Below are 12,890 nucleotides of genomic sequence, written 5' to 3' on the forward strand. Positions count from 1 at the left end.
TCTCTTCGCCATAGGACCATTTGTAAAGTTAAGAATTTTAAACGAAACGAACAACAATGAAACGAATTTAACTAAGAACTTTGTATCGTACTTAACATAGACCTTAGAAGAAACGTATGCACCAGGTCTTCTTTAAATCCTATTGTAAATTATGTTTGAAAAGATGTTTTCAGAAATTTTATTATTAGACGAAGTAGATCAGACTAGATTATTCCTTTCTGCTTAGATGGGGTGGTGTAACTAAGAAATCGAAGAAAATGTATACAGGGCCTTTAAAGAATAAGCATTGCGTCGTTTTATTGATTATAATATAGAAATGCACGCTAAATACAATTGCAGTTTTTAAGAAAAAAAGAGAAAAAAATAACAAATAATATATCAACGTATTCGGTAGATAATTTTAATTCGAATGCATACGTCCCTTTTGCTCGTCATAAGAAGATGGATGAAAAAAAACACCTAAACTTCCTCTTACAAAAATACGAGGTTTTGATCTAAAGTACATGTAAAAGATTAAAATGCCTTTTCTAATAATAATGCTACTCAAGTCAAAAGACTACGTAACGAAATTGATACGTAGCGTAAAGAAAGAAAAACAACGTAGAACGATAAGGATTTGATGGGAAGAAATCATATAGTTCTCTGGACACGCATATACAGGTCATTTTTGAAAGCCTTAATAGTCGATAGTTTATCAAATATACGTAGCAAAAAGTGTTATATAAATCGGTATAACGGCGTCGACGTAATCGGAATCGAAATGATGGAATATTTTTAATAGAATGCTCGTGTGATTCCGAGTACTTCTTATAAATAATGAATTCTTCCTAGACGGAGACGTCCGTTGGAACTAATAGTAAAAACGTTTACTGCGCCGTCGTGTTTACACCGTTCGTGTTCGCGTTCGTGTACGTGTCCACACCGAATACCGACGATAATCTTTCTGAATCAAAGTAACGAGATCGTAGACCCGACGGCAGAGGTCCAGCCTAGTCGTCGTTGACCTCGATGGGGATACTGGTTGTGAATGTTGGAGTTTCCAGTTCTTCGTGTTTCTTCATTTTCATGCTCTGCAACGATAAGAGAAATTTCATTAAACCGAACTGAAAATCAACCGAATGAAACAATTGATATTACGAGCAATTATGTAACTTTTGTGTAGATTCTTTTCAAAAATAATTTGTTTACGTTTCTCTAATTACATTATTTTTTTTCTTATGTATTTTGGTCCGCTAAACTCGAAAATTGCAATGAAAATTTTTTCTATGAACAGGTTTTCGAGATACGGATTTTTGCATTTTTTTCGGTTTTTTCTGAGATAGCTTCACATTTTAGATCATATAAGATTTATATTATGGAGATGCTTCCATAAAAATGAATTCATTTAATAAAATTAGACAATTGCTAGTAACACTAATTGCCTTATTGTTTGATTTTCAATGAAATGTCTTACCTGTTGCAGCTTATAATGATTAATAATATCCTGGTCGGCCGGGCAACTTTGCAAAAAGGCATCCAGCCTGTACATGTGATGCATATACCGCCACAGATGCACCAAAGTTTCTGGGATCTCAAAGTCTGCGAAGTACTTGCCGGCAACCCTAATGTGTTGGAGCCGCGGCATCAACTCGCAGTCGAAGCAACACATTGTGTCGCCTGTGAGGAACCGCGTGCCTTTGCGGCCCAGATGCTCGTCGATTTTGCGCAAATGTGCCATTAGCGACGAGGATTTCGGATCTTTATCCTTGTCCTTCGCGTTCAGTAATAATAGTTTTAGTTTCTGGAAAAGAGAAATCACATACAATTAGAGACTAATAACGGGTATGTTGAAGGTAATGGTTAAATATAAATGGTGAAGGTTCTTTTAAGATAGAATTCTGCAGATGTCATACATATTTTCATACATGTCACAAATGCATAAAATCAAGAGTTAGAATTAGCTTACTCATAAAGTGCAAAGAAAAAAATACCTTATTCTTTCCACAATACGTTATTAATATTTACTGCATTTCGCATTCTGTATTAGAAACAAAGACTGTCGATAAATTGAAAAAGTCGGTAAATTTAGAATGTGTAGCTAGCAACAACGAGAGAAAGTACAATAAGTTTCTCGTTGAAGCAGCTCCGGTACTTAACGTACGCTGAACAAGTTTTCGACGAGGGTAGCCACTTCTTTGTCCTGCACGAAGAGATTGTGTCCACCGGGAATGTTCTTCATGATGTGCCGTTCGATTTTCTCGTTCTCCAATATCGCGTCACCGTTGTCGATTAAAATCGGCGGCGGAGTCGCTTGGAAGTTGGTGCGGAAGTCTGGCGGTGGTTTCTGCATGTCGACCGTGGTCACCTTGAGTGAGATAGTTTTTAGCTCGGCGAGAAGGTAGAGATCCATAAAGTACTCTTGGCAGAAGAGGCAGGCGCCTTTTCGTCGGCCATCGATGGTGGATGCCTGTGAACATAACGACGACGTCTAATTATTCAAACTTGTTATTATTTAACACATTGGTCGTTGGTGAAAAAAAAAAAAATTAGAAATTTCATAAATAGCTATAATAAATAATTTTTCATTCGGTATTAAAGCAAATCTTTTTTATGCGGTGAAAAGGGACAGCATAAAAAAAGTCTCACCAAGGAATCAACAATAAAATACACGATACACTGTCGGGAAATTAAAACATATTTTCGTTCAAATTTGGATTAATGTGTATCTGAAAAAAAATATAAATTTGCGTAAATATCCGCAGTCTAGTTGTAAGGTACAAATAATTTCCAAACCACAACGAAAACTCATTTAAAAAAAAAAAAAAAGGACATTCATTTTTCTTAACTAAATTTAGAGAAAAAAGCTTTCGTGGTTGGGTTAAAGGAGATTGTTGAAACGGAATGAAAATAGAAACGACGTTCTCGGTGGAAGCTGGCGTGTTGCCGAGATTCAATTTACTCGTATTGCACCAATACTCGAGCTTCATCGAAGTATGCTTATGGCGATAGAAAAATGTTCGCAAAACAAAATTTAAAAGTTTCTCTTCAAACGATTCTTAAAGATTTGTGTGTTTTAAATTCTCCTAGGCAGAGTTACGCCACTTTAGTCGTTTCAAAAAATTGATCTTCTTTGCCTTAAAGTACTGCCTGTACACATATATACGAAAACGGTATGTCGCTAATTAATACAATTGTCGTTAACTATTGTCCATTCCTTAATGAAAAGTTCTGGCATTCATTCCTCGGCGGTCAACGTATTTTTGCCTATAATATAAAAGGAAAGTAGCAGCAAATTGCCGAGAGCGCGCCCACTGGAGGGTTAATCGGTTAAACCCTTTCTTTTCACGACGATACGACACAGGAAAACGCGTATGTCTCTTTTCCAGTGAAAAAGAAAGCACGGTGCGTCATCGAGGGGAATAAATAAACCGTGACATCGGGAAAATGAGAGCGGAGCGAGTACTCCAGATAGTCCAAGCTTGCTCGATCAACTGGAGAAAACAGATACCGTTTCGTGTTCGACCAGTTAGGACTTACATACATATTAAGTGTTCTTCGCGATTCTTTTAACAGAGAAAAATTGTCATGTCACTTTTTTTAAATTAGTTTGAGTACAACTCAGAGAAAATGAATATCAATTTTTTAAAATAACATCGACCAGAAATAAGTGAAATTTAATTCCAATAAAACGAAACTTGTTCATACATACGGTTTATTCTTGGAACGATTAGTTTCGAAAATGAAAATTGAAAAGCTAGAAGTACGTTGGAAAAATTGAATTTCAAGAAAAAGATCTTCTAAGTTTTCAACTTTTATCTCCGAAACTAATCGTCGTATGAATATACTGTAAATATAAGAGTGTCCCGTCTTATCATCTCCTATCAGCTGATATTTTTCTTTAAATTCACACCTCTTAGGTCTCTTAGAATTTCGAGCAAAAATCGTCACGCAGTCAAAGGGTCAATAAATGCTTATACAAGTAAGAAGTTTGCTCGTGTCTGGTTTGGAAGCGATTTGGGAGTAGCGTGGTATTCTCAGTGACGATTATTTTGTTTTCAGTGACGTAAACGTGACCTCCAAGTTTGAAGAGCGATGCGAGACCAAGTCATAACCAAGTGAAACAAGTATGTTTCTGTTGTGCCAAGCCCGACGACTTTTTGGTCAAGGCCAGATCGCGACAATTTTGTGCTTGGTCAGTTCCGTGTATGTTTTTCGAATACGATGTGTGACGGACCGAGGATGATTAATTGCTAGTATGCGACGCGCGACAAATTATGCGAGCACCGTGGCTGCGAAGTCGTATCAATAGAATAAACGTGGGAAGATTACTCTCGCTTAAAGTGCTATTTATACATTTCTCCGAATGATAAAAAGAGTCGTGGATGAGAGGCTGAGAAAAATGTACTCTCCATGCCGTCTGATTTATTGTACGCTCATTTGAATACAAGCATAAATTATAACGTAATAAGATGGTTGTTCCGTTAAAAAAAAATTAGAGCAACAGTATGTAGGTACATTACTGAAACGATTGGGTCTTGGTTAGGTATTAATTGAAGCGCATTTAATTATTATACATATATGTATTGAATATTTAAATGTATTAAATACATGCATGGAGATCGCAAAGATTCGACTACTATTTCAAAGAATTATTAATTGTTACCGATTTGTAAGGAATATGTTGACAGAGATCGATGCCGAAGGTTGCCAAAGGCACGTGGATTGCAATGCAGTGTACTTTCGTCTCGCTTGGTTCAATCGACTTTGGAAATCGGCAAAGGTATCCGTGTCATCAAATATCATCGTCGCGCGAAAAGCGCCGAGACGGTGGATCAAATGTCACGAAGACGTTCGAACGTCTTTCATCTTCGAACGCAAGTGATCTCGCGCTCCACGCGCTCGCCTCTATCGCCTTCCTTTCTCTCTTGCGAAAGCTCGCAAATTCGTTTACCATCGACGTTCACGGTCTTTGTCGTGATTCAACGCGTCCAGTTTAACGATTAATCGTGGATCATGTACAGGGTTGTCCTATTTTAGCTTGGACATTTTTTAGCAAAAAAATGTTTCAGGTAAAAGTTGTGTGGTTCTGAGGGTGGCAGAAGATGGAGGTATCAATTCGATTGTAGATAGCGTCACTGATATTTCTTCACGGCGGCCATTTTTCTAAGTGCAAGTCAATTTTTTGGTTCTAACGAAAACTGTGACTAGCATTGAGACAATCTTCATTACCAACGCTTTAGGAGAACGAAAAATTGGAAATATTGGTTATTTTTAACCGACTTCGAAAAGGAGGTGGTTACTCAATTCGACATGTATATTTTTTTCTTTCTGATCCAACAAAGCAGAAACCGCTGTTAAATGCATGCAAGACAAATACAGATGCGTGGCTGGCAGTTGACCGAAGCAAATTCCTGATTTCTTCTGAAATAAGCATTTCTCCGTGCGCCAGCGCACCTACACATGGGTTTCTCGTTTTAACCTGACCGAGGTACAGTTTCAGAAGAAACATAAAACGGTTTTCGAAACTTTGCAGCTCGCCCGCAACGCACACGCCGTTCGAATAAGCGTGTGCAGGGTAAAAAAAAGAAAGAACGAAACTTGCGAACAGAACCAAATGAGAAGCAACGAGTTGAAATAATATCTTGGTTCTTTACGTATTTGACCAAAAGAATAATATTTTTAACTAAAGGCATGCTTTTTGTTGCGAGTATCAACTAATTTTAATCTATACGATAAAGAAACGTATAATTTATCGGAAAAAAGAAAGGAATAATTTATTGAAATTCATTCATAATTGTTTCTATTCGATCGACTGATTATATTTTGAATAGTATTATGGTAATAGTTGATATCGTTACATGTATATATAAACGCTAATAGTATAATCGCTGAATATACGAAATTATTTAAAGAAAGACTTTTGACAAATTAAATGATTGTAAACTCTCGTTCTAATAAATAAACTATATTTACTGCACTCTGATTATCGTTTAAATGCAGGTACAGGACATTTATTATTTTTAGGTGTAATTCTAGAAAACGAGTAGTACTAAAAGACGCCTGAATAAATATATAGTATAATTATATAGAGGATATTATGACTATATTCAATTTAGCTTTAACGATAATGGTGAGATAATGTAGTTCGTCGTTCGTAATAATATTCCAGAGGTGGTCAGTTTTGACGAAACGAGAGAGAAGGAAATAATGCAGATTGGACATGCGTCATTACACAAATTTCTGTACAATGCTCAACCGCATGCGGTAAATAAGTATGATAAATATGCGCGCATACAGTGATATCAGTGGTATAAAGTGATGAATACAGTTTCATAACGCAAGTAGAGTATTTCTACTTAAAAGTATTGCACCTTTTCTTTTTACTCGACTCTCGGAAAATCGCTTCATAGCCTCCTAGAGAACTCACGAACATCGTTTCGTCTCTCGTGGCAGCCGCTTGTTAATGACCTTAAAGAGGATTAAGCCACAACACAACATTCGATCGATTTTTTCTAACCACAGGCGGTTAGGTTACACGATACTTTTCCTGTTACCGTCGTATGCCAACGATGAATATTCACTACTCGGCTATTTTTCGGAATACGATTAATATTACCGAAGCAATATAATTTTGTGCCATTAATATTGAAAACTTCGTAAAAGATGCGGATGTGTTGTCTATATAAGAAGTTATTAACATTGAAAAGTAAAATAAAAATACATTATGGGTTATTAGAAGAGGATATAATACCCAGAGTTATTAATCGACGAATAATTCATTAATTCTTTGTCTGATACCAACTTTCCTTGTATCTTTTGTTAATCTTCTCTACCGTTGGGATAAAAAATATAGAAATAGAAAAATTGACGGGGAAAAATTTCTGTAAAATAAACCATTGTTTCTTTCAATATTTTGTTACAGTGTTATAGACCATTAAAATCTATATAAAGTTTTATACTGTTTCAAATCTCCCATGTTCCAGCGAAATTAGAACAACATGAAATATCAAAGATTCTTTGGAGGAATGTTTTAACTCCTAAAACTATATTTTATCACGAATGAAAAATAACACTGGGATTAGGTTCACTTCTGCGTCCAGTGGTTCTTGGCACTTTGAGTACCGTTGTACAATTGGTTTCTATGAAAAACTGTTTCAAGACAGTAAAACCACCAAAATCCAAGTTTTCGTATAATTTTGACACGCGGTGTAGCAACGCCGAGTGCCGTATAAGTAGAATTCCTACGAAAGCATGAGATAGTAGGGGAAGATTCATTACACGAGATTTAATGGTAACTGGCCGACCTTGCACTCAGAAGGCGATCATACGAGGTCTCCGTAAGTGTGTCAAACGGGATGAAACGACGGGGGAGCTCGAGCCGAGGTCCTCGAGATTCTACCGTTAAACGATGAACTCCTTTGCCTTCCGCTTTCCTTGCTCTTCTGGCTTTCTTTCCCCCTTGCTGCGTAAACATCGGCTATTTTCCCCCTTCCTCTTCTTACTCGCCGTCCCTTCCCTTCCCTTAACGTCCCCAATTGGGCTCGCTTTGCATCTGCTCTTTGATACCGCGTTTGACAGTTGCACAACCACAAGCTTAACGGGCACGTTGCAATTAAAATTTAACGAGTACAATTTTAACCTACACATCGCTTTAACAGAGATAGTCGCCGCGTCACCCAGAAATGGCTGACAGGACTTTTCACTAAAGAACTAAAAAAATATTAATTCCAAACGTGAAATAACAATGAAAATACGCTTGGGTAGGATTTGCGAATTAAATAGGTTAAAAAATTAAATACAACGACGAATCTGCGATTATCTAATCTTTAACAGTCTCGAGAACAAATTTGAATTTGGTAGAAATTTTCACGAGTTCTATACTGGCAGCAAACGTGTTGATACTGTTATTAGGCATCGGAAAAAATCGTGCTGCTATTTAAAACATAATTCAAATGCTCAAATTCAAATTCGAGTGCTTAAAATATAAATATATTATACGAATCGAATACATGTATTTATAGTGTGTTTTGTGTATGCAAAATTGAAAAGGTATGAAAATTAAGAGGTTTGCCTTAAGAGGTTCACCTCGGAGTACGAGATGATGTAAAATGGCCGTTTGATACGCAATTAAAGAAATACAGCGGTATTCGAAGCGTGACAATCAGGAACACGGAACAGACTACACGCGGCCAATTATTATTTACAACCATAAAAGGTGTTCGAAATCCACTGAATTCATCAAACAATAGATGGCACAGAAATAGGTAGTATCATTACCTGGATACAAATTTCGCATAACGAATGAAAGATAAGCTATAGATTCGCTACTTGTTGAATACCACAAGTTAATAGGAATATTCAAATAAAAATGCGTTCCATTTTAAACGAATATAATTTTATATACGAATATAGAAACAAAATGAATTAATTTTCTTACTCCAAAAGATAGTGAAATACATAGCCGTTATTAAAAATATACATTTTTAATAAAGTTACATCGCTCCAAATTATAACATACAAAAGACTCAAATTACAGTACTTAAAATTGCATAAAAAATACAAATATTAATATAATTAAAAAAAGAGCCTTTGTATTTCACTTGAAGAACATATGATGATTACATAAAGAGAGATTCAAGTCGATCGATTGAAAATTCCCGAGGATAGAGAGTGCTCGCCGATTTTGAAAATGCTGTTTCGAGAAAAACGCGTTTAACGTTTCTGTTACGCTGATTGCACGCCTCTACTTCTAGAGCTCAAAACTGCCCCTACACTTTCGATACCGATCTTTAATTAACGACATATCATTTTCGTATATATGGAGTACTTTAAGAAAAAAACTCGATTTTTCGTAACGACGAAAGTGGTATAACCTCTTTTAAGACTATTTGTTCCGTCAAGGTAGGAATAATTTCGAATGAACGTTGGTTTAGGTTTAGTGTTAATACTGTTTCCTTGTAACTCGTAACTGACACACAAGTATTAAAATGCAGACGAATAAATCCACCTGCATACGCGATTCAAGCGTGGACTATAACAGGAGTGTTTACGAAGAATATTCTTGGCTTGGAATATCGTATTCTTTTGGATTTGTCGGTATCGAGCAGTAACGCGATAAGATTAGCGTCTGACAATGCGTCCAACGGCTTTAGTTCGATTAGGAGCGACACAAGCGAAACGGGTCGAGTCGATCGTCCGATTGGCGAAAGTTTAATCGGCAAACGCATAATTGGACAATCGAGGGAAGCCTCTTTCCCTTTAAGGAGCAGTTTCCCAGGAAACGCACGGTGAAAGAGCCTTCTCGGAACCCGGATCGAGTTTACCTTCGGTCGAATCTATCGCCACGAATCTGTGACGACAGAGATAGGACAAATTTTATTCGCACAACTAACTTTAACCTTTAAATTTGTAACCTTCAATATGGATAATATAACATCAGTGAAATAAACAATTCATTTCATCAAAGTTAGGTTATTATTACCATTTTAATTGAATTTTAATTGATCCGTGAAGGATTCGCGTTAAATACAAAATTAAATTAAAAGGAACCATCAATCGTGAACAGTCGATTAATGATTAATGTAATCGTCGTTCGCCACGAGCTATTAACGATCCATCGTAACCACTTCAATAGTTACTTGATAGTTTACTTAATTCTTTGTTTGAATTTGAAAATATTTTAGGTACATTTTAAAGTGCATTCGGTAATTTCTTCAATTTATTTCACAAGAAATATTTGAGATAGGGTGTTTTTATTTGAAACAATATTGTTCAATTCGTGGGAATGATGGACTAATCGTTTCCAAACGTCCTTGATATACGTTTACTATATTTACGTGGCTTGAATATGAATTAAACAATTGGAACGATATCATTGTTTAAAGTATGTTTTTCACTACACAAAGCTGCACAAAAATTGGTATCGATAATCCACTGACTGTTTTTACTCATTCAACATACAGTTTTCATAGGATTGCCAACTGAATGAAACATTTGAAATAGAATAATAAAGGTAAGCGAAATGTGGGACAGTTTTTAACCACAAAGTGTTAATCCCTCGACAAACGTTTATCTTTTAAACGACATTCGAAACTTGTTGAAAATTACTCAAAGTAATTTTCTTTGATGGTTAATCAACGTTATTACTGCAATTCTGATAGCTGCTTTTCTACGAAACTTTTCACATTGTTCTCAGAGCTTACACGATAACATCACATCTCGTTGATGCGATGTACATTTCTTGCACATTCAAACTTTCTATAAAGGCATAAAAATCCGCAATCCACACATAACAGAACAAAGAATTTCTTATTTATAAAAAATATTATGTCAAGGTATCTAAGATTATAATAATTATGTTTCACTAGTCAAGAAATTAATTCCGGTGTCGTTTCTCGATTTCTATAAAAAAAAAAAAAAGTTTAGTTTCCGTTGAAGACGGTTTTAGCATCGGCGACGAAGACACTGGCGCAACCTTACGGCGCGCTTATTTCCTTATCCTCGCCGCTTAACTATGTATAAATGGTTCTAATCTCGTTAAATTAATATATAGACGCGCAAATGCGTCGTCGTCATTGACCGACTCGTATTTTCTGAATATTATCAACGTTTTCTAAAATGTTCTCAAATTCAATCAATTTAAGTAAATTACTCTGTGTAAAAAAATCACGAAAGACATTTGAATAACGTTAATGCATGCATGTGTAGATATACAATTGATTTATTATAGACGTGTGTGGGAGCAGTAAGAGTGCACTTTTACAGAAGTTTTTAACTATATTTTTGAACGTGACCATCTCGTTACAACTACCTTAAATAAATAAATGAAATAAAATGGTGACGTCAGAAGGAAACAGTCGAATACGGAGAGGAGTCAGCAACGAATCAAGCGATGACAAGCGCTCGACCGAAAAAGGAAAGAAGCATTAACGTAGCTGAACGTATCGCGCGAGATAAGAGTCGAGGGTTTCCTTCATGTAAGCGGAGGCCAATGACGTAGAATAACGCGGCTTAGCAGAATCCAGGTATGCACGCGTGTGTATAATATATGTATATCTATCTCCGCACTACGTCGGCTTTCCTCTTCGCGAAAAAAGTTTCCGTGTGTTCGGTAATGTTGTTATGCTTGCAATTAGTCATCGACAAATGTGAAGAAAGGCTCTCCCCAGTAAACACAATTCGCCATCATGTCTCCCTAAGACAAAGTCCGGCTCGTACATCGACGTCTCTTGTGTTCGATCGATCGGCGAATCGATCGAAAACGAGACCATGAAAACGGGGAAACGGAATCAAAAGACAGCTGGGGGATACGACTTGGACCTTGAACGGCAGAAAATGAACGAAATCTCATTTGAATAGTTAACGAGTGGCAGAGAAAGAAAGAAAAGAATAGGATTTAATATTTTCACAAGATGCAATAGTAATTGCAATATTCCTTTCCTTATTAAAATAGAAACTAATATTTGTCAGCTTATTTTGTATAAAATTGTACAAGTTTAAGAATTGAATTAAATTTAGAAATTTAATTGCACCCTGTGGTGTAAATACAAAATTGATATTAAGTGATAATACATATAGCTCTACTTTTTAGTTCATTTAAATCACTATGACCCTCGGTATGTCAAATACCGAAGAAGGCCAACATATAACGATTTATTCGTTTCAACGGTCGAATTATTATCTATCTATTAATACAATTAAGCTTCTGACTTATACAGTTTTAGTTTACCAATTGACCAAGTGCGGTAAACGCCCATGAGCGTTGAACGCGTACATATGCCCAACGCGTGAAAAAGTCTTCCGCAACAGCGTGCGTCTCGCTTGAAGTTATTCGGCAGTCAAAAGGTTAATCGCGAAATATTTCATTCCACAATTCGAATATCCAATTCGCATTTAACGAGTAACGGATCAAAGGGGTTTATCTCTCATTCGTTAATCGAAATATTCGTCTAGATAAGAATATCGCCGGTCACTGTCTAACGGTCGAGCAAATGGTCACCTAAAGCAGCTCCGCTATTGTTGAAACGGTGGACATGATGCACGCATGGACAGAGATGAGCAAAACTTTCGAATAGAAGATAAACAGCTTTCCGACTCGTTGAACAAAAGTTAAATTTGAAATGGTAGGATGAAATATTCAACGATGAAACGTCACGAATGAATAGTTACGGATTGGTTTTATTCGTTATCTGTTATTCGAGTAGAGTTTTGCTCATCTCTGCGCGCGGGTTGTCTTTGTCACTGGGAATTTGTCCTTTCGGCGGCGCTGGTGATGACCGAAAGAAGAAGACACGTCGAGAGGAAGAAGAGAGTGCAAGGAAGAAACGAGACCAGTCCAAGTCCCAGGTCCCAGGTTCGTTCCACGTTCCACGCCCATATCGTGCACAGGAACGATCGCCTTTTTCCCTATCTCTCTCCTCGTCTTCGCTCTCCACGCGTGCCAGACTCACCTTGATGATCAGCTCGATCTCGGGCACGTCGCCGTTGCTGGTGCCGTTCTCGTGACTGTCGTCCGCCATCCTCGAATACGTTCTTCCGTAGCTATCGGGGGAAAGCCACTCTTTTTATCCTACACCGTAGTTTCACGAACGAACGGAACGCGGTTTTCCTTCCTCAACGATAAACTCCAACAGAACACGATGGAAGCTCGCGGAATACTGACGCAGCGCGTGCCGCGCCACGTTTACGACAATGGCGCCGACCTATCGACCAACTAGCAAATCTATCTTTACACGCCGCGGTCGGTATATTAGCACAGAAATTGACCAAAATCGTGACTCAAGATTGGTGTTATTTCACAAGACAAAAAACTGTTCAGGAACTCAAAATGTTATTACCAGATTTAATAAATTCCACAATACACAATTGTTCAAAAACAACACAAGTCGCAAGAGCGAGGTGGAAATCTCCGT

At 37.0% G+C, this 12,890-nt stretch overlaps 1 protein-coding gene across 1 annotated transcript; it reads right to left on the minus strand.

The window, feature by feature from the left end:
• Positions 1-262: 262 nt before the first annotated feature.
• On the minus strand, positions 263-12,620 carry LOC128886147 (chloride intracellular channel exc-4). The gene is made up of 4 exons (XM_054140771.1): positions 12,429-12,620; positions 2,141-2,446; positions 1,454-1,780; positions 263-1,070 (listed from the first exon to the last, which is right to left on the minus strand). Exons 1-4 carry the CDS (start codon positions 12,495-12,497, stop codon positions 990-992), a joined length of 783 nt encoding a protein of 260 aa, XP_053996746.1. The 5' UTR covers positions 12,498-12,620; the 3' UTR covers positions 263-989.
• Between the last annotated feature and the right edge of the window lie 270 nt (positions 12,621-12,890).

This window comes from Hylaeus anthracinus, unplaced genomic scaffold, assembly GCF_026225885.1.
Source record: "Hylaeus anthracinus isolate JK02 unplaced genomic scaffold, UHH_iyHylAnth1.0_haploid 11982, whole genome shotgun sequence".
NCBI lineage: Eukaryota > Metazoa > Arthropoda > Insecta > Hymenoptera > Colletidae > Hylaeus > Hylaeus anthracinus.